Source organism: Pseudonaja textilis, chromosome Z (assembly GCF_049901715.1).
Source record: "Pseudonaja textilis isolate UNSWEBS1 chromosome Z, rPseTex1.2, whole genome shotgun sequence".
NCBI lineage: Eukaryota > Metazoa > Chordata > Lepidosauria > Squamata > Elapidae > Pseudonaja > Pseudonaja textilis.
Window position 1 is genome coordinate 133,873,568 of NC_142008.1, and position 26,009 is coordinate 133,899,576.

Below are 26,009 nucleotides of genomic sequence, written 5' to 3' on the forward strand. Positions count from 1 at the left end.
TTATTGTTAAAAATAGAGTATAATGTTGCCATCTGAAGTTTTCAGTGTTGAAGAAACCTTAGATGTATGTTTGAATGTAAAGTGCATTAAATAAATCTGAAGTACTATACATAAAAAAACCTGCAACAAAACAATAGGAGGAAATTCCAAGAGGTGGATTGGGCAGGGAGAGAATATAGCCAACAAGTACAGGATATTTTTAAAGCTTCCAAGAATTGGGGGGGTTGGGCGGGGGGAGAGAGAGACAGAATTTGATATTGTTACACAGAAAGAGATTTACAGTACACATTAGGAAAATATCAACCCATTAAGCATAAAAATCATTTACAGCTCAGGAAAAAATGCTGAAATGCATAATACAGTATTTGGAAATGTCTGGGTGCATTTTGAAGGCCTATAGATTACAGCAGAAAAATGGACTATTTTTTAAAATATGGGAGCAAGCGGTTATCTTAAGGGCCACTGTGAACGGATTCTCCCATCTTCAGTTCAGGAGGATGGTTGGTGCATAGGTATAAAGGTATAGGATGTTGAGGGAGTCAGTTCTAATTTATTTCTAAAAATCAGAAGGGTCTAAGGCAAAGTTTAAAGTACTGAAAAGATGAGCTGCACAACAAGGGTAGCCAAGTAAGAGACTAAAAAGCTGGGGTTGGTGCCAAGCCACTTCCTAATTACAAGAAGTCCTGAGGGGAAACCAAAATATCAATATTTCCTACAGTCCATTTGGCCTAGGGATTGAACCTGGGGTCATATACATGTGAAGGGCATGGTCTATTCATAAGCTATGTTTTCATTTCATACATAATAGAGGATGTTGCAGGGTCTTTGCTGTGATCCCAAAGCTTTTCAAGGACTGTGCAGTGGAATCAGGAGCAATGGATGTGTGAAATTTAGCTCAACCCCTTGGTTCAAGGAGCATCAGCCTTCAGTAGGAATGGACAGTGTGGAGATACAGTGGCCTGCAAACAAGGAACAGTAAAGTAAAGCACTTGAAGTAAGTGCTTATGGATCATTGAGGGGTAGCAGACTGCCAGGAAGGGCAATTTTCAGTGGGTCCAGACATTGATTGCCAACACACCAGAAACGGGATGGAGGTTATAGGACAGAATGGTAAAGTAATGGAAGATAGAGAAGAAGGCTGAACAAGAAGCCTTCTTCTCACTCCATTGGATTGACTCAATCCCCATCATCACATGAGAGCGGAGGATGGGGTTCTCTGTGACAAGTCCCGTTGTTCTGGCACACCATACATATAGGAATCTTTCCCAGGATCCTGTATATATTCCTCCTTTTTGTCCCAGTCAGCCGTCCAACCTCCATTGGCAAAACTGGTACTTTTGGTGGCCCCATAGCCACCACCACCTGCCCCTGCTCCCATGCGGGCAGCTTCATCTTCCTCGTCAGCCAGTTCATCCTCGTTGATGAAGCCACATTTCTCTTCAGTCAATTCTTCTGGCTCAGCCCAGGGCTGCTTCTCCCCAGAAGCAAAAATCCCATAGAAGATGACACCACCATAATGTACTAGAGAGGCAATGAGGAAAACGTACTGCCATTCTTCTCGTGTCTGCGGAAAACGTAAAAGATCCATCATTCACAGCTTATTTGAGGGATATCCCACACCCATGTTCTTTAAGCTATGGCAGAAGCCTGAACATTCTCTTCCCCAAAAGGAGCATTCAGTTTCTTGAAAATCCTCCTTCCGTACTAAAAGTTATTAAATCATTGTTGCATATGCCACTGCCTTGAAGATGAAAAGAATGAGATTACTTATAATCAAATAGGACTGGTAACTTATAGGATGGATAGATAGATAGATAGAGTCTGGATAGAGTCAGAAAGAGATAGAGTCAGAAAGTAAAAGAAAGTAAAAACTCAGGATTGCAAAAACAAGGTACACTGGCATCCCTTTAATGTTTCCAGAACTACTCGAGTGGGTGTCTTCTAAATTTTTGCCTGATTTGCATTTTGCAGAATTGAATATTGCAGAAGTTGCTAAACAGCTGCGACCTTCCGGTTAATGGAAATTGTGCAGCTTGGGAGAGAGCAAGCAGTGTTGTTGGCAAGATTGCTAAGTCAAACCCTGGTTTTCCTGATCTTAAGACAGAATTGGCTCATCTTTGCTTTGTTGCAGAGTTTTATTTTGATTTACTTTCCAATTTTGCCGACACTCCTGGGATTTCTTGTAGTTTCACGTTCAGATTCTAACCAAGTCTTACCCTACTGAAGTTTCTTTGAGTTCAGCCATAGTCAGGCTCCACTAGAACAATAAAAAATGGCATGTAAACATTCAAATGCTCCAGAACTCTTCATCAGTTTTGATAGTTCCAAAACCCAGAGGTGTATGGAAAACAGACTGACATTAGAACAAATAATAATAATATCCGATAATGTTGCAAGATACAAGCTGCAGACTTGATTCATTGTAAGTTATTTAACCATGGGCAGTTGAATAAGACATAGCTAAATTTACATACTCTTAGTTGTTCCAGCCTTTATTTCAGTCATTGACCAATATTTTGTGCAGCTTCATATCAAAACTTATAACATGCAAAGATTTAAAAGGAGCAATAAAAGTTGCTTTTACGGGTACTTAAAAATATAAATAGCACACGAATAAAGTGAGCTAAAAATGCATGCAATCAATAGAAATGAAAAAAAAAAATCCAACAGGTAAAATACTCTATTAATAAAAAAAAACTGCTAAGAAATGTACTTAGAGGCTAGAAAATTAAACTTGTCGGCCTACTAATATATTAAAATATTGAACTGTTACAGTATTCAACAAACCAATGTTCTCCTGCTGATTTTTATGACAAACTATCAGGATTTCATAAAACTCGGGAAAAGTCCGATAAAAAAGAACAGTTATATCTTATTGTCAGAATTAGCAATTTGCAAATCACAATAACTAATTTGTTAAGCCAAAAGCAAACAAACCACAATATGGCTGAGTATCTGCCAGGTTCTGTGTATACCAGATTTATATTCTGATAAGTATTCTGTTAAGTAAGTAAGTTACTTAAGTTCTTTAACAAAGAATGGATGTCTAATCCCTGTTGAATTTAGTTAAGCATCGTTGTGGGTAACAACACGAGAGGAAAAAATCTGAATATAGTACTGAGGTTTGCCATCACCTTCTGCCCAGACAAAACTTGAAATTAATCACAATAGCAAAAGATTTAATCATTTGATTTGAAATAAAATCATAATTAGTTCTACCTAACAAAGCCATGTAAGCTATGCTGTGACTTAACATTAATGTATGAACAACGTCATAACCTCTCTACATATCCATCTAAAGCAGGGGTGTCCAACCTTGGCAACTTTAAGACCTGTGGACTTCAACTCCCAGAATTCCTCAGCCAGCTTTGCTTCTGGGGGTTGAAGTCCATAAGTCTTAAAGTTGCCAAGGTTGGAGACCCCTGATCTTTTGCTGAATTAAAGTCCATTCTTGAGGCAGCAGAGAATTAAACAATAGAAGGGAATATATGTAGCTCAGGGTGAAACTGTGAGGTCATTAGTGTTCTCTGAGCATGGCAGTTTTCTTACATTTAATTACCAAACTAGGTAACATCAGTAGCACTGATGGGATTATCTAGCTTGGTAATGAAACATCTGCAAGAAAACCACCAAGCTCAGAGAGCACCAAGCACCCTGGCGAATTAAACAAACATGAAATTTGTGATTCTAGTGCCAATCCTTAACTAGCAACTATTACCTTTGTTTGCATATACTGCCAGTCACCTGATGTCCATCCAAAACAACAGGTGACAATGCCCAATGTATTGCACATGCCAATATGCTTAGTACAACTAAGAACAATTTAAGCCTATCTGACTCATGAGATGAGGATGAGACAAAAGCAAATATCCAAACATGTCACCTGCACATTTTGGGTCATACTAAAGTGGAAGTGGAGAAGCACCTTACATATGATATGCATTATTTGCACAAAAATAAGAATTGTAGGGACACACATTTATGCATAAAAATGTTCCACTCTCTAGAAACCGTTTCTTACCTTATGTTTAGTCATTGCTCCAACAATGAGTGGGCACACCATACCTGACAGGGTCCCTACACCATTGGAGATGCCCATCAAGATACTGGCATATCGAGGAGCAATATCTAAATGATTGACATTGAATCCTGGAAGTGGAGGAGATAAAAATGAAATGAGTATGACCCACTGCCTGATCACTTATATTGATCACTGATTACTTATATTGATCACTGATTACTTATATATCACTTATATAGATTGCATTTGGCTACACAATTGCAGTTTAATAAGATAATGGTTAATGTTACTATGGTCTTCAATCTATTAATACAACTTTTCTAAGGGAGTTGTTTTTCAGTTTCCATAATGAGATTGGAGAAGACATCCATAACACCATGTAGGTTCAGCTGATTGGGCCGGGATGAGTGAAGGGCCAGGGAGCATGATACTCAAAAATTTAAAGGAAAAAAAATACGTTAAGGTGCCTAATCAAATCTGCAAAATTCATTGCATTTCTATTAGTCTGCTGGGGCAGAGAGGTTATGCAAAGTAATTCTGAGAGCTATTAAATTAATTCCTTTTAACACAAGCAGAACGTTCTTCAATTTGATGGTGATTGTGGAACAATGCAAGAGAACAATTCTACAGGTGGTACTTGCTTTATAACCACAATGGAACCCACATTTTTAGTTGCTGAGCAAGATGTTGTTAAATAAATTTTGCCCCATTTTATGACTCTTCTTGCCACAGTTGTTAAGTGAATCACTGCAGTTGTTAAGTTAGTGATTGGGTTGTTAAGCGAACCTGGCTTCCGCATTCACTTTGCTTGTCAGAACGTCGCAAAAAATTATCACGTGAGTTCAGGACATTGCAATTGTCATAAATGTGAGTCAGTTGCCAAGCAGCCAAATTCTGATCATGTGACGATTGAAGATGCTGCAGTGTTCATAAGTGGGAAAAATGGTCCTAAGTCATTTTTTTCAGGGTCATTGTAACTCCAAATGGTCACTAAATGAACTGTTGTAAGTTGAGGACTACCTATATGTAATCTGTAGTCTAAGATGTCTAGATCACTTTGGGTGTGGTTATGTAGGAAATGCCTTTTGGGGCTTGGCAGAGGGCAGTTGATAGCCATGATTACATCACACTGGTCCAAAACTCAATTCCCAACTATTTGAAAAAGCTTTGTGGAACTAAGCAAGAAAATCCTCTGTGTTGGAAAAGAAAACAAAATGAAACCAGAAAGCACTCTCCATTTTCTTCAAAAAAAATAACCATAACATTTAATGATATAGTGAATTTTCCAGAAATCTTATAGAGGACAGACATGGTTAGCATCTTAATACTGCAAACCCATGTTATGCTCAGTACTTCTTTCTATTAATACACTTAGAAGCACACAGAAACCTGTGTCACTTTTGACAGGTATAAAACCTCACTTGATAGGTATAAAACCTCAACCTAGATAGTAAGTTGCACATATATAATTAAAAGTGGCAGCTGATTCACTTCAGATTATGGTACAGTAGATCTGTTCTTTTGATGCATCACATACTTACCTTCACTACACTTGAGTAGAGCTAACTTTCATAAATTTATGATATGCGACTTCCGGCTGGACTTCCGTCACCTTTGGAAGCAAGGACCGTGAACACTGAAGGCCCGTTCCAAGCTCACCTCCTTGGATAGCCACCCTGAAAGGGTGGTGAAGAAAAGGGACCACCTGGCAGGTAGAGAAGAGCTGCATCTCTCCTCCCTGACACGGAAAGCCCCCTCATCCAAAGACGAGCTGTAGCGGAAACCAAAATGGCTGCCACGAAGATGGAGACAGTCTGAATACCTAAGACTATGCAGGACTGTGAACGGTGTGCGATCTGGGTGAGAATATTTTTGAATTGCTAAACGTAACCTCGATAAAGATACCAGAAAAGAGGACTCACAACGATTTGTGAACTAGCAGCAACCTAATACTGGAGAAGAATCTGTAAAATACTAAAAACTTAATCTTAAAAACCGAAAGACAGAAGGAAACTAAAATAAAAGAAAAATAATGCAAATATTTTCAATAATAAATAGAGAATTGAATTTGTGATCGGACAGGATTTGGCTGTGGATAGGCATTATTTAAAATGCTACAATCAATTTACAAAAAGGAATATATATCTAACTTTTTGAAATATTGGCAAATTTGAAAAAAAGACTAAAGAGGGAAAAAAAGGTGGAAAGTGGAAACTGACCTAATGGCGCCACCTGCTGTCAAAAGAAAATACTGTAGATCCCTAAAATTTTGAAAAGGCCTGACTTAAGAATAATTGAAAGAAAGAATTAAAGGAATTGTAAGACCCCAGAATGTCATAATGTAAATTTAATTGGTGGAGAAATCGATGAAGGTATCATCCTTGGATTATTTAAAAGATAGAATGATTAACTTTGGGACATGAAGACTTCTAGACACTGGATTTATCGTTTGAAAAGCGATGCTGGTTTGAATAAAAGATTACTGGACAATTGGAGAGAAGAAATAGAATAAGCAAAAACAAAGATGAGCGAAATATGTAAAGAAATTATGTTGGACTTACAGACTATAAAATACACTATAAATAGAAGATTTGAGGATATTTTTAACAAAATACAGAGCGTGGCAGAAGAGCTGGAAATGGAGCCGCAAGTAGCAGAAAGAAAACGAGATCTCGGAAGAGGAGGAGCTAACTGGAAGAATAACCAGAAAAAATAGAATAGATGGAACAACAAATAAAAAGAAAGGATAAAAAGGAAATAAAATGATAATGATTGATGCAATAAATCAAGGGGAGAATGTTTTAAGGGAAAAGCAAGAGGGAATGAAATTACAGAGAGGATATTTTGAGAGGATAGGGGTAAAATTAGATAACTGGAAAAGGAGAAACGGAATATAATGATAGAAAATGGGAGACAAGCTAAGGATCAATTAATGCTTTAATAAGAGTAAGATATGATGGTTGAAAATGGGAAAGATAAGATAAGAATTCCACATGAATGGGTGTATTATTATTCAAGACATATAATCTTTAATTGTAAAAAAACATGAAATTAATACCTGAGTATAGGATTATTATTAAAGATAGATAATTGTTAACTGTAATAAACATGAAAATTAATATTGTAATTGTAATAAACATGAAATTAATATTTTATTATAGGATTATTATCAAAGATACATAAATGCTAACTGTAATAAACATGAAAATTAATATCGTATTATAGGAAAAGAAATGACATGTGGAATCTGATAGAAATAAAAATAATATAGTGAAAGATGGTATTAGATAAAAATGATTATATTATTACTAGAATTGTATAATTTGCTAAATGTAAACAGGATGAATATTATTTTGTTCGTATTATAACAAGACTAGAAAGGGATTTTGTTTTAAACATGACAGTGGCATAACCAAGAAACGAAAAGGGGATAAATAATGGAAAATAAAAAAAATAATATGAATTTATAATGATTATTAGAATTATATGATTTGTCAAAAACAGCAAATATGACTATTAATATAATATTTACAATAAAAGAAGCTATGTTAAGAATATAGAGATTGACACAAAAATAACACGTGGGAATATTGGATGATTAAGATTGATAATTTGTATTAATACCAAATTATATAAAAAAGTTAATAGTATCAATACGAAATTATTGTCATATTTGTTTTATAATGTAAAGCACCCTGGAACCACACTGTTCACACAATACTGTGTTTGTGGAAATAAAAAAATAAAAATGTATTTAAAAAAAAGAAATTTAAGATATGCAACTAAGATAATTAAAGGCCTAGAGATAAAAACATGGAGAACAGTTGCAGGAATTGAGTATGGCCAGTCTAAAGAAAAGGACTAGGGGGTGACATGATAGCAGTATTCCGGTACTTGAGGGGTTGCCCCAAAGAAGAGGGAGTGAACTCTGCAATTGTTAAATGAATCACACAGTTGTTAAGTAAATCCAGCTTTCTCCATTTGTGGCTTGTCAAAAGCTGTCTGGGAAAATTGCACATGGCAGTCACATGAGTGCCTGAATTCGACCATGTGACTGTGGTGATATTGTGATGGTTGTGAGGACTGGTCATAAGTTACTTTTTTCAGTGCTGTTTTAACTTTGAACAGTTGCTAAACAAATGGTTGTAGGCCCAGGACTACTTGTAGTGCTTTACACGTCTTTTCCATCCCTGAAATCCCCCTAAATCAGGTTTAAGAAGTTTGGGCAAAACTTTTGGCCCACTCTTATTGGACTCCTTCTATCCAGGTAAACTTGGGAATGGAGAGGAGATTTACTGCAGAACATAACCATGCCTAAAAATCAGCCCAGCTGTTCAAAAGCTTACCTGAAATAGCAAAGCCACTGAAACCCACAGCTAGGACGAGAAAAGAAATTGCCATCCCTTTGCTGTGGGAATAACCAACTACTAAGAGCAACGTGGCTTCCATGCCGAACCCTGATGAGAAATGAAAACCACACATGTAACTATGGATTACGAAAAAATACTAGCTGCATTCAAACACCGTTTGAAACTAAAACTAAACAAATCATGGTTTGGCTTAGTATGCAAGATAAGAACCCAGTCAAAAGACCCCAGTTTAAAACCAATAATCACCATTGGTGTAAGACCAGGTGAGGGACAGATAATCATGGAGAAAATCTATGTTGGTCACTAAGAGCTGGCGTTGATCTGATGGCACATAACCAATAAACCCAATTATGAGCTCTGCCCTCTGCCAGTCATTTTGATATTTTGAGGTTCTGAGATCATTTCAGACCATTCCTAAAAGAGGTTTCCTGAAACTTCCCTGTGACGGTGCTCTTCAGATGAGGTGGACTATAATTCCCAGTATTTTCATCAGCAAGGCCATAAGTATTTTGACTGAGGATTTGAAGAATCATATTCCAACATATCTAAAGGATGCACCAAGTCTTGGGATGCTTTTTTTAAAAAAAATGAAAGCTATTCTTTCACACATGAAAGAAGTTTGGAAGTTTCTGGAAAGTTGTGGGAGTAAATTCCTCTCAAGAAAGAGCAGACAAGATGTACAACCCTTCTGTCTGGTTAGGCTCAGGCTATTGGAAACTCAGCCTGAACTTTGTTAAAATCACATGCAAAAAATTTAACAGAGTTTTTATTCTGTGAGTGGAAACCATGTTTTTCTTCATCATTAAAGATGAAAATGGATTTAGTTGAATTGTCTGCAAAGCTTTTAGATTTGGAGGACTTGTGGCTCTTCAAATGTTGAATTAAAACTTATAAATGTTGACCAGATTAATATCAGCAAGGGATGATGGGGTCAGGTATATAACATTATTTTGATTGTGGTAGGCTGCCTGTTCCTATTTTAAGAAATACAAGGTGATTCTAAGAGCTGTGGTGGTACAGTGGTTAGAAGGCAATATTGCAAGCTGTCTCTGCTGACTGCCAGAAGTTCGATTCTCACCGGCTCAAGGTTGACTCAGCCTTCCATCCTTTCGAGATAGGTAAAATGAAGACCCACTTTGTTGGGGGTGATATGCTGACCCTGTAAACTGCTTAGAGTTTTAAAGCACTGTGAAGCAATATATAAGTCTACAGTAAGTGTTATTGCTATTGCTATAGCATTCCTTCCTTTAAAGCAGGTTTCTCCAAACTTGATAACTTTAAGACTTGTGGACCTGGGAAATTCTGAAGTCTTAAAGTTGCCAAGTTTGAAGACCCCTGCCTTAAAGAATTCAAGTGTCTTTTGTTCATTGGAGTACTCATCTTTTCAATCTGGGTATCTATCTATCTCATTTTTCTTTTTTTTTAAAAAAAAACCCTCTCTAGAGCTGTCCTAACTCTTGTCCCCACAGCTTTGTGCTGTGATGATGACGCCTCTCTCACTCACCCCCACAGTTCATCATCTTGCGGACGTTTGTGGTAGACATAAGTCTTCGGGAGCGCAAGAAGTCAGCAATTTGGCCTCCAATGGGTACAATGATGGTCATAACCAAGTGGGGCAAAGCAGAAAGCATCCCCACCTGTGTGTGAAAAGTGAAGAGAAACCATCAGCATCCCAGAGACCCAGAAGGTGCGGAGCAATCCCAAGTATCCCTTAACAGCAGCCTTCCCCAACCTTTGAGGCTTGCCAACCTCACTAGAGGGGGAGGAGAGGAGAACCAGGCCATGCGTGCCCACACAGCGCCACGCATGCAAGAGAGAAGAGAAGGCTTTGGGTCCAGGTTTTGCGCTCCTTCAGGTTTCTGTGCACCAAAAGCTTTTGCAAAGAGACGGAAGGCCTGAAGCAGTGCAAGATCGTTTCCCCGAAGGCCTTCGTCCATTTGGAAAAACTTTTGGCACAGAGAAGAGAAGACTTTAGGGGCGCGGTCTTGTGCTCCTTCGGACTCACCAAGGCTGCCAGACTCTCCAAAAGCAGATCGGGTGCAGCCAGCCTCGGTCAGTCAGCGAATCTGAGCAGGGCACACTCCTCCCACTCAGCCTCTCCTCTCTTCATTCCACTTTTGGAGCATCAGAGCATCAGCTTTGCCACCCGGCTTGGGTGGGGGGTGGGGGGCAGAGGGGAAACTGGGCCACTCCCACAAGTGGAGCTGCACCAGCCCACATGGTCTGGTTCCAAATATGCCAGGCCTGGTTGTGGGGACTCTTGCCTTAGAACACAGGTGTCAAACTCTATTTCATTGAGGGCCACATTAGGCTTGTGTTTGACCTTGGAGGGCTGGGGGGCATGGCCATGGTGGGGGTGACATGGGACTCGTGCCAGGGGCACCTGTGGTGGCCGAGTCTAAAGCAGGACTTCCCTGAGACCCTCCCCCACTCTCATTATAATCTTCTTCCTTCCTTTTCTTCTTTTTCCTTCCCTCTTCTTTTTCCTTTCTTCTTTCTTCCCCTCTTTCCTTATTTTTCCTTCCTTTATCTCTTCCCTTCCTTTTCTTTGTCTTTACTTTCTCCCTTTCTCCTTTCCTGTCCTTTCTTGCATGCTGAAATGCAAAAGGGGAAACGTTTCTCCTTTTAGTTTGTTTTGATAGCCCTCCACCAGCGAAAACTGGGCTTGGGGGAGCCTCATACCCCCTCTCCTGCGATATCCGTGTTCACTGGTGGAGGGCTGCAGGAGGCTGTTGCAGATGAAAATGGGCCACAGGGGGGGCTGCTCGCGGGGGGCCCCGTGCCTTGTTTTTGCTACCAGGGGCACCACGGGCTGGTCCTTTGCTGTTTCTAAAGCACCCTGCGGGCTGGATCTGGCCTGCAGGTCTTGAGTTTGACACCCCTACCTTAGAAGAAGAGGGGACTCAAAGGAGATAGTATCTTATCTCCATTCTTTTTCAAAAAATAGATTTATGATATTAGGCAATTAATTTTTTAAAAAAACCTCCAATCCCACTTTAAAAAAAAATGTTTTAGGAAGTAATAATAAGTTAGCACTTTCCCAAATCTTGTTGTGTCTAAATTGTAGCCAATTTTTGCTACAATTGGCCAATCTAAAATTTAGATAGGCTCCCAATTTCTAGGGCCAATAGAGGATAAGCATCTCTCTTGCAGAATATACTCAATTTGCCCAAGTGCATTTTTTGTTGGTTAATGACCTCAATAACGTTATTTGTATATCCATGTGCACACACATATATACAAACAAGAAAAAAACCCTTTTCTTACCTTACTGATTTCAAAGCCAAAGACTTCTTCAAAATAGGCTGGCTGGCTGATTAAAAGTAAATAAAATGTCCAGCTTCGGCAAAAATTGGCTACAATTATGGCATAAACTGGCATGGATGTAAAGAACCTACGCCATGGAGTTTTGAATTTCTGCAGAGACAGAGCAAAGATCTCTTGTTATCAGATATCTTCCAGATGTGCTGTTTTATAATTTTTATACATTCCAGATGGAATTTCAACAGACACGTCTACCCAAGATGGAAAACCCAGAGCTATAGGACCAGGGGTGGGATGCAAATATTTTTACTACCAGTTCTGTGGCCATGGCTAGGTGGGAGTGGCTAGGTGGGCATGTCCATGTGACTGGGTGGGCGTGGCTTCCTTTTTGCAGCAGCCCCCTCCCCGCACTCTGTTTTTTGCCTCCTGGGCCTCAGGGAAGCTTCCTGGGCAGGGGTGGGATTCTACCGGTTCTGTCCACCTCTGTAGAACCGGTAGCTCTGAAGAGCAGCAGACATAGAACCAGTTCTATGTCTGCTGCTGTTTTGGCCCACCCACCCACCCAGGCTGTTCCCTGACCTTTATCTCCTGCTTTTTCAACCTCAGCTGTTTTGCGTGACACAGCTGCAGTTGAAAAAGCAGGAAAAAAGTGCTTTTTCAAATGTTGTGCACCTGCGCTCAGCTGTCCAGGCAGCAAGCCGACAATGTTATAAATGCGCGCACAGCGTGCGTCAGGCAAAACATAAAATCACCGAACAGGTAGTTACACCAGTTGGATCCCACCCCTGTTCCTGGGCGAAGCAATAACACAGCGAGGAGGATCCCGACACAGCTGATCATCAGAACAGCTGATTGTTGGGAGGAAAAAAGAAAGAAATACTTATTGGAGTGACTGAGCAGGGGAGAATGCAGTCAGTGATGTTGTGCATGCACAATAAGGACTGACTGGGTGGAGAGGGGAGGGGAGGGGCATGTGGAGAGGGGAGGGGCCGCCAGGGGCACGATTTGCTGGTTCCCCAAACTGCGCAGAATTGTAATAACCAGTTCTATAGAACCGGTTCGAACCGGTAGAATCCCATCCCCTATGTAGGACACTACTAAATAAGTAATTTAATAAATGAAGGTAAAATTGTTGTGATCCTTTTGAAGCATCACAGAGGAGCTGGCTAACTTACAAATATATACAAAGACTGACCATAAGGGGATTCATAAGGCTGGCGCTCTCTCCGATGCTTTCCTCTATATACTTCTTCTCTTCCTCGGTGATGGTGGGGTGCTGTGCAGGACTCTCATAGGAAACCATCAACCAGAATAAATACCATAAAATACCAAAGCTCCCTGCAAAGACAGAAGGGCAGAATAACTGGTGAGATCTATGTGTCATCCTTTTCCCCCCCTCTTGGGTGAACATGATCGCCACCCCTTTTAAGTCAGGAAATCTGTGGCTCCGGTTGCTGATCCTTATCTAGCTTCAACTGCTTAGGTTTCCCATCATTCCAGTCATCTGACTTCTTGCCAAGGTGATGGGTGACAAAATGTCGTAGACCTGGAGGCTTTCTGCAGATGGTGGTGGAATAAGTGGGAACATTTACAACAGATAGTGACCATAATTAGGCTCAGTTGTTAAGCCAGTTATCATTTATTTATTATTATTTATTTATTTTGATTTGTCAATCGCTTACAAGATAATAGGTATAAGTATATACATAGTTATGAATACATGAAATGGGTACATATAAGAAAAATAAAAGAAAGAACAGGACAGGGACGGTAGGCACGTTGGTGCGCTTATGCACGCCCCCTACAGACCTCTTAGGAAAGGGGTGAGGTCAATAGTAGACAGTCTAAGGTTAAAGTTTTGGGGGTTTGGGGAAGAAACTATGTGAAATTATGTGACCATGCCCAATTTTACGACCTCTTTGGTGGCAGTTGTTAAGCAAGTGCTTAACAATGTCTTTTAACAATGTAGGGATGCATTAGCTCAGTGGCTAAGATGCTGAGCTTGTTGATCAGAAAGGTCAGCAGTTCGGCAGTTCGAATCCCTAGCACCATGTAACTGAGTGACCTCCCGTTACTTGTCCCAGCTTCTGCCAACCTAGCAGTTCGAAAGCATGTAAAAATGCAAGTAGAAAGGACCACTTTGGTGGGAAGGTAACAGTGTTCCGTGCACCTTTGGCATTTAGTCATGCCGGCCACATGACCATGGAGACATGTTTGGACAGTGCTGGCTCTTTGGCTTTGTAATGGAGATGAGCGCCACCCCCTACAGCCAGAAACAACCAGCACATATGCGCGAGGGGAACTTTTACCTTTAGCACAACAATGTCCTATAGTGAACGAGCTAAGCCAACCCATTGTTTACTATAGGACATTTTTTTGCCAGAAAGTGGAAATTAAAGCCATTTTCTGGCAAAAAATATAAATCATGGTCACATGACTCAGGGACTCTGCAAATGGCATAAATGCAGGCTGGCTGCTGATTGCCCAAAATGTGATCATATCAACATGGGGGTAGGGAGAGAATGAGGGCTAGCCATCAGAACTTCAAATCCAGGTCGCAAGTTCCTTGTTTGGAGTAAGTCATAACTTTGAAATGATGCTAAGTGACCAGTTGTAAATCAAGGACTGCCTGTATTTTAATATCTATATAGCTGGGGATGACTGAAGGCTGTCTCGTTAAGCTGGGAATGAGATGAAGGCAATGGCACAGGGACATGGAGAATAAAATGTGTGCTAAAGCATGTTAAGGCTGTGATTAAGTCTCAGTAAGGAAAGGCTCAATATGGCAGCCATCACTTTCGTGCCAGTTCACTTACCATAGACGTAGAATACAGAGCTCCATCCTGAATATTGAACTAGAATCCCAGCAAGAGGCATGGCCACTACCGCTCCTGCATAAGAACCTGGAAAGTTATGTAGGAAATATTAGCTAAATATGTAAGCCAGGATTCCTCCCTCCCATCAACCTGTAAACCTGATAGCGCAATTGCTCTTTGATCTGAAATGTCATTCTTAGTTATGGTTATAGTGTTTACACATGAGAGAAAAGGAGATGGTTAAAAAAACCCACCCACAAGAGGAATAGGAGCTAATAAATAATGGTGAAATTAAGGTGTAATTCCTTAATTATTTACCAGCAATGCTAATTGAACTGAAAAGGAAACAAACAGGGTAGAAGCTACAAAATAAAATTACTAATAGTATTTACAGCTTGCAGGAGACCATATTGTTTCCAAGTAAAGATTAGAGAAATGTGTTGTCTATCAATATGAATGCTTATAGATATCATAATACTGCATTGAATGCTTTGAGTAACCGCTATTTTAATTCTGTTACTAGATTATTATGAAAAAACAATACCTCACCAACAATAAAGAAAAATTGTGAAAGCAACTTCATAGCCATTTTTAGTGAGTTCATAAACCAATGGGGGGATGAGAGGGAAAAACTCCGGTGAAGTGTTTTGATCCAGAGTTTTGCACAAAGTCTAAATCAGTGTTTTTCAAACCTGGCAAGTATAAGATGTGTGGATTTCAACTCCCAGAATTCCTCTGGCAGCATACTGGCTGAGGAATTCTGGGAGCTGAAGTCCATAGATATCTTAAAGTTGTTAAGTTTGAAAAATATCGGTCTAGAGATAGATCAAAGATTCACTCTCCAGAAATCAACAAATATCAGCTTTAAGAATCAAGGTTATCTTACCACAGAAAGCAGTTGTGGCCAGGCGGCTACGTTCCAAAGGGGGTGCCCATTTGCTCCAGATACCGTGGCATGCTGGGTAGGTGACTCCCTGGAGGTGGAGAGCAGAGAATTACCATAAAGAGGAAGACCAGAAATTTAGTTTCATTAGTCTCTTAACTCTTTGGTATTCAGACTCTTCTGTAAGATAGTGATAGGAACATGGAGACAGACGAAATTTCATAGAAGAATTAAACCTGTTGGCCCTGAGAAAGTAGGTGGGATCTTCAAAGCTGTCAGTGTGATCACCTGTGCATTTGATCCATGTCCTTTAGTTGGGCAATGTCTCCCCAGGAAATAATGAGTTGGTAGGTCCAAGCAGTGATAAATTCATCCTTGAGAGAGGAGGTGGCTACTTCCCCATAAGACATTGCTGCTCTGTACAGTATTGGATAATTTCTGATTTGTTTCTCCAATTCCTTTGGGGGAAAGTTGCAGAAGGCTCTGGAGGTAGTTGATATATCAATATGCTTCTGGATCAAGGCAACATGCTTGTTGTGGTTTGCTGGCAGCTGGTGCAGACGGCAGAGGTATCGGACAGTGAGGACTAAAGGGAACCAATCAGGGAGTCTGGAGAGGACTTGGACGAGGGTCCTTCGTCCGATGCAGGGATGGGGCCAGGACATATTGGAGTGAGTCTGGCAAAAGCGAAGCAGAGGGCCCAGGGGAGCCTGTTCCCAGTGCGCGTGTGCGCAGAGCTGCTAGAAGGCGAGAGCAGTAAGGCTGGGAGGTAATTACCCCTCCCATAAGGGATAAAAGTCAGACCTTGATGACGAAAGCTTTGCAGGAAGCAAAGCAATTCAATATATTCTGAGTCCTTCTTGAAGCTCTGTACTCTGGTCGCTTTTTTTCTGATACTTTGGGTGGGCTCTGTTATAATTACTTTGAAGACTTCCGTTTTTGGCAGCATCCCACAGCACTGACAAACATGGGCTTGTCTTGGGAAACTGTATAATTAGTTCTTGCTGGAAAATGAAAGTAATTCCCAGCGTTGCATTAAAATAGGTTTTGCTTTTCAAACAAGCTTGTGTTTCAGTACGTTTGATGAAACCTGGGTCAGAACAATACTAGATTACCACTGATCTTCCATGATAATCTAAGAAAGGACTGGAATGGGGGTTGGATCCATTCTGGGCCTCCCTGATCCCTGAATGGCCTTTGATAGTATCAATAATTGTATCCTTCTGAGGTGCCTTAGATTATTAGGAGGCTCAAGGTTACTCCCCACAAGTCTGGGATTTTTTTGGATCACCTGCCTGCCTTTTAAAAGGCTCTAAAGTTTTGGCTTTTTCCTCAGGAGCCTTGTGGAGTCATCTTAATTATTCTGGTTGTGGGATGGTGAGAAGTTGCCTCATGTGTGATATGTCTTATTTTTTATTTCTCTTAAAGTTACCCTGACTTGTATCCAATTGGACAACTATAGAAAAATAAATAAAATAAGTAATAAAATAAAATAATAAAATAAAGTAAAATAAAATAATAAAAATAAATAGATAAATACAAAATAAAATAAAATAATAAAATAAATAAGGTAAAATAAAATGATAAAAAATAAAGTAAAATAAAATAATAAAATAAACAATAAAGTAAAAAAATAAAAATAATAAAATAAATACAATTAAATAAAATAGACTGAATAGGGCAAGCCCAAGTCTGCTTGCTAAAATGAAGAACAATGGGATCTTTCTCCCATTCTGTGTATGGATCTATCTGTAGTGAAACTCATTTCAACTCTAATATGAGTTGAGAATATATTAGCTATGAGAACAGAATCTAAAGTACACCTGCAAGCAGCCATCCAGTCCAGGGGCTTCCAACAGGCCATTTAGTATTCAGAGCTGTGTCTTCCAACCTTACTCTTTCCTCCCTGTTATCTCTCCTAGACAATCTGATGATTGGGCTAACCCTACACTGAGATAGAAATCAGCCTTCTCCAGGTTGTTGCCACTTGGTTATCTTTATCTTCAGGGATGGGATCCGACCGGTATAACTACCGGTTCTGTTGCTCTGCGTTGCGCATGAGTGCAATTTACGACCTGCTGAGCTGCCCGGACAGCTGAGCAGCTCTGTGTGCAAGTTCTTTGTAGAGCAAACAGGATTCATCCCATTGAGGGCAATAGCATGGCGTGGTTTGATGTTCTTCTTACACCTGTACACCTGTTTAGTCGTTCTTCGTACAGCTGTGTGATACTTTTAGCCATTTGAATAGCTCTCAATGGTTATTACTGCTAGCAATAAAAGTGTGCATAACCAATGTTTGTTTTTTATTGGATTCTTGCAATACCCTGGAGAGTCAGCCAGGCTTTATATAGTGTAAAGTGGAAGAAGCTCACAAAATCATAGAATTATTGAGTTAAAAGAAAGTACAAGGGATCATCTTCTAATCCAACTCTGCTGGGAGATGGAAGAGGAACATTTAGGGATATTGGGGGAAACCATCTTCTGCAATTCCTATCCATTCCTGTGTTAACTTTGTGGCTACAAAAACAAACATGTGAAGTGACCAGCCTTACCTCAACAAGCCCTTGTAGGATCCTCACAAAGATTACACAGCCAAAATGGACCCGAGCAGCTGAGGGAATGAGCATGTTCAAAGTAGAGGTTGCCACAATGGCAAAGCCAAAAACTCTGCAAGCAAGAGTAGAAGGTATTAGCATCAGTAGCAGCAAAGAGCGCTTTGAGCACAGAATTTCTATTGCATTGTTCTCGTAAGAAAGTGTTCTAGAGTGTCCCTTTTCACTCTTCCAAGCAATCAGCCATACCCTTGCTCCAGAATACTCTATTCCACACACGCAGAGCTTGTAGACCAATATTTTTTAAACTTGGCAACTTTAAGATGTGTGGATTTCAACTCCCAGAATTCTTCAGGAAGGATGCTGGCTGAGGAATTCTGTGAGTTGACATTCATACATCTTAAAATTGCCAAGAAAAACACTGTTATGAACTGTTTTGGTCTTCTTTCTATCTTTCTGTATACTTCTGTAAAATAGTGTCTGTTGGTCTCTCTTCATTTTGATTCAATTGGCTTCGTAAGAATCAGACATTCTTCTGAGATGTAGATTTGGAGGGAATAATATTTCTGTGTACAAATTTCATGACTGCTGACTACCCCTACCCCAATACCATCTCATGAAGTGCAGAGGAACAATTGTCTTCTTTAAGCACCACTCAGTATTTCATTATTTTGGATTAAGGGGATATTGCCATTTTGTTTGGGGTCAAAATTGACCCCTGAAGACTTGAAGTGACAGCGACTTTTGAGGCAGGATCCTCACTAATGGCTTTAGGCATCTTCTGGGGTCATCCAACTGTTGTGGGACTGAAATAATATCAATGAGTTTTGCATTGCTTTGATGGTGGATAGGTGATGGGAGAAGATGCTTGAACAGCCTGGAGATGGTTTAGTCTGGCAATGTGAAACTACATAACATAAACTTTTTTTTTCTTGCCTGGTTACTAAAGACTCATCTTCTGCTCTCATTAAAAACTGTTAACTCAAGTTCCATTGCAGACTTAATCCAACTGACTCTTGTTGGATTAGGACCACTGTATACTGTACAAGTAACCCTCAACTTGCAATCTTTTGTTTAGCAACCATGCAGAGTTACAAAGCCCTAAAAAAATATGCCTTATGTATTGTCCTTACACTTAAGATCATCACAATATCTCTACAGTCATGCGATCTAAATTTAGACAGTGGGCAACAGGCATGTATGTCAACTCTGAAACAGCTCAGGTCTGTCGCAGCCATGATTCCATTTCTGAAGTTTCCACAGAGCTGGTGCGAGGAGGCTTGGAATGCACACCAGCTAAAACAATTTGTTATATCCTGGGAACCAAGGTCATCTCAATGGGCGCTGACCAGAGACTGAACTCCATTGCCAAGGAGACGCCAGAGCACCTAACTGGACAATGTGATCTGTGATACGGGGGGAGCAGAGGATGACTAACTTTTAATTATACGAAAAAGCATGAAATAGTCATAGCTGTTTTTTAAGTTTCATTCGTGCTGAATTATGTACTCAATAAACCAGTGTTTTGCTGAAAATGGACCTGTGGGTGCTGAATTATTTGGCTTCATCAGTGGGAACTTTAACAATGGGTTGATGATAGTTGCAGTATACTGAACTCATATGTCAGTGTATAAGGATTCATGAACTGAAATAGGCATAGCAATAAGTTAGCCAATGGTGACTATTTGGTGACTGACAGAGCTTGGAGCCAGGGCATGGCTTAGCTTATCTGTTCTGTGTATAAAAGAGTTCATTTTGTCTTTGCTTGAGAGTTCTAGTGCTTGTTCTTGTACTTGCTACTTCTTCTTCTCTCTACCCATTGTAAGAGCTGCATGGGTATTGTATACATGGATCATGTTTTATATTATTGTATATAAAGATTTTTCTCTATAATGAATCCTGCTGAATTATTTGTTTGTGTGCTGGCTGGATCGCTACAAACTCTGACATCATCTAATCACCATTTGCAACTTCACAGCTGGCTTCCAACAATCAGCGGGGAAAGCTGGATTTATTTAATGACCACATGATTTGCTCAACAGCTGTGGTAAAATAATTTGTAAAACCAGGTATGAGTCACTTAATGATGGCCTAGCATAACAATTGAAATTCTTGTCCCAATTGTGATCATAAGGTGAGAGCTGTCTACCTTGATTGCAACAGGAGAAATATTATTTGGGCTGTAAAAATAGGATGCTTTCTGAAAGCTAAGGAGCTCTGGGATATTGTTATTAATCCATTCCAGGCACCATTAGCCATTGAAATCAAAGGCAGCATGATAAGGCACTGGCCTACATCATTTTAAGTTTGGAAGATGAACAATTATTGAATGTAGCTGATTTAAAAATTGCAAAGGAGGTTTGGCTGAAATTTAGACGTGCATGTGAGTGCATCAGCATGCAATATTGTGCAATTATCGAGACAATTGTACAGAGCCTGACTGCTACCACAAAAGAGTGTGAAGAAGCATTTGCTGCACATGCAGACTCTGTTTATTGAGTTAGAACAGTGTGGATTCAGACTCCTGAATCTCAGAAAGTGCTGTTGGTGTTAAATAGTTTTGATGAAACATGGGACATTATTTCAGCCTTTTTTGAATACAAACCAGAACAGGAATTATATATGGAAGTCTTTAAAACCTGTTTGATTTCTGAAGAAAACAAACACCATTTTAGAAGAAGCCATGAGAAGAAATTCCTGAGGTGGGGGTCCAAGGACCAGAGAGAGAAGAGCAACAGAAGAGATTGGATTACATCCCAAAGGAACAGACAGGATGTCTGCAGAGGCAAGAGTAACAGAAGAGATTGGATTATAGCCCAGCAAAGAATTTCTAAGAAGAATGAAGAGGAACAATGGTGGGGTTTCATCTGTACTGATAAGACTCATTTAAAGAAAGACTGTTTACAAGGAAGAAAAACAACAGATAGAAAAGCTGTGTTGCAAAAGTTAGTTATTGTAATAGTAGAGACAAATGGTTAATAGACAGTGGGGCTAGTCAAACAATTGTTAATTTGTTTTTCAGAATGGATCCAGCTGGAGGAGATGCAATAGCCTTGGCAAATGGCCAAAAGGCTAAAGTCATAGGAAAAGGCAGCGTACTGATTCCATGTCTGGAGGGAAAGTTTAGTAACATACTAGCTGGATACCCATGCTTCTCTACTAAACTATCTGATCGGCCTTGGTTTGGGGGAGGAAAATAAGGAGGAAAAAATTCTGGCTCTGCCTACCAGTATCCATCGATATTCATTTGACTAGCGTGCTGTCAGTGTGTGAGAGAGTTGAGGGCTGTTTGGAAACTGAAACAGTATTTGCTGTGTCAGCAAGGAGTCAGCAAGGAGCCTGGGCATGGCTTAGCTCAATTGTTCTGTACTAAAGCTGGTTGCTGCTGTGAAACTAAAACTGAAACTGAAATTCCTCTCTTCTGCTTGTGTTTTGCATTTGGAACAGATTTGTTTTCAGGTGGGGAGATGGAGTAGAACTACTTAGCATCAGAGCGTGTTAATAATAATATACAAAATATTAATGCTCTGATGGTCATCTTGAAAAATCCTTTCTTAGTGAGCACCCAGAGGAACATACAGGCCAAATTTCAAGTTTGTAAACTTTACAGTTCTGGAGATTTTGTGATGATGCATGAGTGCTATTTCACTTTTATATTTATAGAAGATTATGTGTGCCTGAAATGGAGCATAATTTACTGAGTGTCTCCAGTTTAGACAAACAAGGGTTTGAGACCACATTTGTAAATGGGAGATTTCTCATAAAAAGAAATGGGAGTGTATATACACAGGGCATAAACAGGATAATCTTTATGTGTTGCAGGGACAAAGGTTCAATGTGCCCAAACATTTGGAAATGTGGCACAGCATCATTCATGCATTCATCTCTTGTACAGAAAGCTTGGCCATGTCAGCTTCAGCGTTTTGCAAAAGATGCCACAGTTTGGAGAAGGATTAAACTTGAAAGGGTGTAAGGCATACTTGAACTATACAATATGTAAATCATCGAATTCAATCAGTGTAACAACCGGTTTGGTGAACGAGAATTAGAGGAAGAAATTTTTATGGTTTGAGCACCAGGGTATGAAAGTAAAAATCCTAACACTGTGTGTAAATTGAACAAGGCCATTTATAGGTTGAAGCAGTCAACCAGGAATTGGAATGTCTGTTTAGATATGGCATTGAAGGGTCTTAGGTTCAAAAGTTGCAAGGCTGGTGGTTGCATATATACTGGAAAGTTACAAGGTGGGGATTGTCAATTATTAGCATTTGTGGATGATCTTTATTTCATTGCAAAAGATGTGTCACAGGTACAAGTATTTGCTAATCAGTTAGAGAAGAAATTTGAATTGAAGAATTTGGATGAAATACAAAATTATCTTGGTGTAGAGATACAAAAACTGAGAAAGGTGGTTATATTCTCAGTCAAAGGGGAAAAAATGAACAGCTGTTGGAGAGATATAACATGAAGGATTGTAATTCTTCTCCAACACCTATGAGCACAGGTTTCCATAACAATTTGGGTGAGGAGAAAAGTGAAGCCTGTGATCAAGAGATATATTAATCAACAATAGGGAGCCTGTTATATCTGTCAAAGTGGTCCAGACTAGACATAGCTTGTGCAGTAAGCATCTTAAGTCACTTTACTGCTGCACCAATGTAATTGCATTGGATGGGTATAAAAAGAATTCTCAGGTATTTGAAGGGAACTGTAAATTTGGGTCTTTAAATACAGGTGTCTGAAGAATTAAAGTTGAAATATTATGTTGACGGTGATTATGCCAATGATGTAAAAACCAAAAAGTCCAATTCTGGGATTGTGGTATGATTTGGAGGGGCTTTAATTGGTTTGAAGTTCAGAAAATAAACAACTGTAGCCATTTCTACTGCAGGGGCAGAATGTATTGCTGTATCTGAACTTTTTTCAGAGGTAACTTGGTATGTACGGCTGTTACAGGATTTAAATGTAAATGAAGCTGTAACAGTGTTTGAGGATAATGCTCCTTGCATTAAAATGGCAACAGGTGACAGAGTGAAAACTAGAAGCAAGCATGTGGACCTTAAATATTGTAATGTAAGAGAAGCTATCAAATGTAAATTGATGTGCTTTCTTCACTGTTCTTTAGAAGACAATCTGGCAGATGTAATGACAAAGCCAATGGGGAATATTTGGTGACTAAGACAACTTGGAGCCTGGACATGGCTTAGCTTAACTGTTCTGTGTACAAAAGAGTTCATTTTGTCTTTGCTTGAGAGTTCTAGTGATTGTTCTTGCACTTGCTACTTCTTCTCTCTACCACATTGCAAGAGCTGCATGGATATTGTATACATGCATCATGTTTTATATTATTGTAAATAAAGTTTTTTCTCTATAATGAATCCTGCTGAATTATTTGCTTGTGTGCTGGCTGGATCACTACAAACTCTGACATCATCTGATCACCATTTGCAACTTCATAGCTGGCTTTCAACAGACAGCGGGGAAAGCTGGATTTATTTAATGACCACATGATTTGCTCAACAGCTGTGGCAAAATAATTTGTAAAACCAGGTATGAGTCACTTAACGATGACCTAGCATAACAACTGAAATTCTTGTCCTAATTGTGGTCATAAGGTGAGGCCTACCTGTATGATTCAAATTTGAGCCAAATTTTAGAAGAGAACATACGACTGGAGTCATAACTGTTCAACTATAGCCTCAGACAGTTGAGATCTGATTTAATAAAATTTTCAAGAGTTGCTGTCTCTTAACTTTCATTATCCCAGCTAGGATGGCCAGTGGTGATGGACACCAGAAGATCAAGACACTAACATCTTGATGGTCCTAGATTCCCTAGCTGATCTACACATAAACATATATTTCACTTTTCCCCTTTACCTGTTAGCTGCAAATTTCTGTGATATGAACCCCCCTGGGATCTGGGTGACGATGTAACCCCAGAAGAAGGACCCGTGGATCATGCCTACTGTCTCTGGATCCCAGTTGAACTCAGCTTTCTAAGCAGGAAAGGAGAAGAAACAAATGACAGGGGACACATGAGCAGGCAATTCCTGATTAGAGCCATTTATAGGGCCTCCTTAGATAGGACTTGGAGCAATTTGGAGAAATGCAACTGAGCCAGTTTATTGCTCTGTTATTATGTTATGTTAGGTCATTCTGCATTTTTTGGGGTGGGGGGAAGACTTGCAGAAAATTATTTCAGGTAAATGAAATAGTGTGTGGACCATTACGCCCAGAAGCTAAACTTATTTATACGGTAGTATGTGCCCAGCTGACAGCACACGTTAACTTGAATGGAGGCTGAAGAGGGTGTTTTTTAGAATGTGAGAATGAAGAGTGCATTCCTTCAATACCTGATCCCAGAATACCCAGGATTAGGGGAAACACTTAAGTGTTTGTCAGGCCTGTTCTCTCTTCCTGATGTTTCTTTTTAGAAATTAAGCATCTATGTAGAATTCTCAACCTCTTGTTCTCCCTATGAGTGTTGACTTGTATTTTATAAATCCAGACTTCTGAGCATGTGAAATTTCTCAAATGCTACTGCTTCATCTGTTGACCTGATGCATCTTTCAGAATTTTAAGGAGGTGCAAGATTATGAAGATATGAACCACCCCCTCAAAACAACAACAACAAAGCAACAATCCTGAAACAAAACGCAGTTACTTTCCATTAACAGAGGATGAACAGCCTCACCTTCACAATGACTTTATCCCCTTCATAGACAGTGTTATTATTAACCATGCTGACAATGGCCACACCCAGGTTGCATCGGATGCCAAAGCTGATGCAGAAACCCAGACCGCAGAGGATGGCAATGATGTAACGGCGAGGGAGGCCAAAGCAGGTACAGTCTACGATGGGCTGGGCCTTCTCAGTCACTTCAACAGGCCGCCCCTCTTCTGTCAGTTCGATGATCTCCCCACCGGGCTGCTTTCTTTCTAGAATTCTGGGGGTGGAGACAGCAGGCAAGGTGGGAACAAAAAAACGGATGTATGTGTTAAAATTAGGACTTTGATGTAGTGGTGATAGAGTGAAAACCAGAAGATGAGGACTTTGAGTCTTCCCTCAGGCATGAAATATGGTGAGTGCCTTTGGGGCAGAGGCTGTTGTAAAATCAGGAGTGACTCACTTAGTAACCACCTTGCCCTAGCAACAGAAACTGTGGTCCTGACTCCTAAGTCGAGGACTACCTGTATTAGGTGCAATGAAAAATCTAGACAGCTTTTGAGTGTGACAGAACTCTTCTTCAGATTCGGCTGTAAAGAAGAATTTCTTGACAGGGATGAAGACAGAGTTAAAAATACAGGTGTGATAGCAGAAGATTTAACGCATAACAAGGCTGCCCAGGCATTCTTCATTAAGCCCTCCATCTTTCGCCGGCAGAGATCCTGTTATGACTGTTAGATGTCAGCAAAGGAGTATCGTATTTTTGTACTTAGTCTTTTTGTGTTTTTTAAAAATCATTAACTGATTCTAAGGCTTAGAGCTGGATGGAAACACACCATCAAAGTCCTGTCTTTTTTTTTTTTTTTTTAACACACTGTGCATTGCAACACACATAAAAAGACGCAGGGCTTCCATGATGCAGTTGTGGCCGCCATCTTCTTGTTCTTTTATCTCTCTCTCTCTCTCTCTGGAAACCTCCCTCAATAAAGCTTTTGTTTTTCTACTGAGTAAGTAATTACATTTTGACCTTCTTCCCTTGCAAATACAAGGGAAGGCAGGGATTCAATTTGCTCATCAGAATTCACTGACTCTTGTGAGTTGGTGAGCAAAAAATAGAGAAAAACTCAATTGCTTTTATATATGCAAAATAAGAGATTTGTCTTGGAGAATACTAGGCATAAAATCAATAAAAGCAAAATCAATAATGCAGGGAAGAGCACTGCTTGGTGACTGGCAGATGCACTTAGCATTGGAGAAAGTCATACCACGGGAGGCAGGCCAATGATGTCAGGTGGGTTGGATGGTCCCATAACTATGGGAATGGGATACACATGGGCAGGTAGTTAATTTTCTTTGCTAGGGAAAATTTGGTATTATTTTTTTAAAAAAACAACAATCCAAAATCTATTTTTGGTTTGACGAGACAGCTTTTAT

General features: G+C 39.8%; 1 protein-coding gene across 1 annotated transcript in view; it reads right to left on the minus strand.

The window, feature by feature from the left end:
• Positions 1-26,009, minus strand: part of SLC17A7 (solute carrier family 17 member 7) — a 60,405-nt gene continuing 34,396 nt past the window's right edge. The window contains exons 2-12 of the mRNA XM_087917860.1: positions 24,603-24,855; positions 23,786-23,904; positions 17,907-18,021; positions 15,358-15,445; positions 14,472-14,558; positions 12,851-12,993; positions 11,659-11,808; positions 9,896-10,028; positions 8,368-8,478; positions 4,022-4,149; positions 1-1,564 (exon numbers count right to left, since the gene is read on the minus strand). Coding sequence (XP_087773986.1) covers positions 1,190-1,564; positions 4,022-4,149; positions 8,368-8,478; positions 9,896-10,028; positions 11,659-11,808; positions 12,851-12,993; positions 14,472-14,558; positions 15,358-15,445; positions 17,907-18,021; positions 23,786-23,904; positions 24,603-24,855 — 1,702 coding nt within the window. The 3' untranslated portion in view covers positions 1-1,189. The remainder of the gene's footprint in view (positions 1,565-4,021; positions 4,150-8,367; positions 8,479-9,895; positions 10,029-11,658; positions 11,809-12,850; positions 12,994-14,471; positions 14,559-15,357; positions 15,446-17,906; positions 18,022-23,785; positions 23,905-24,602; positions 24,856-26,009) is intronic.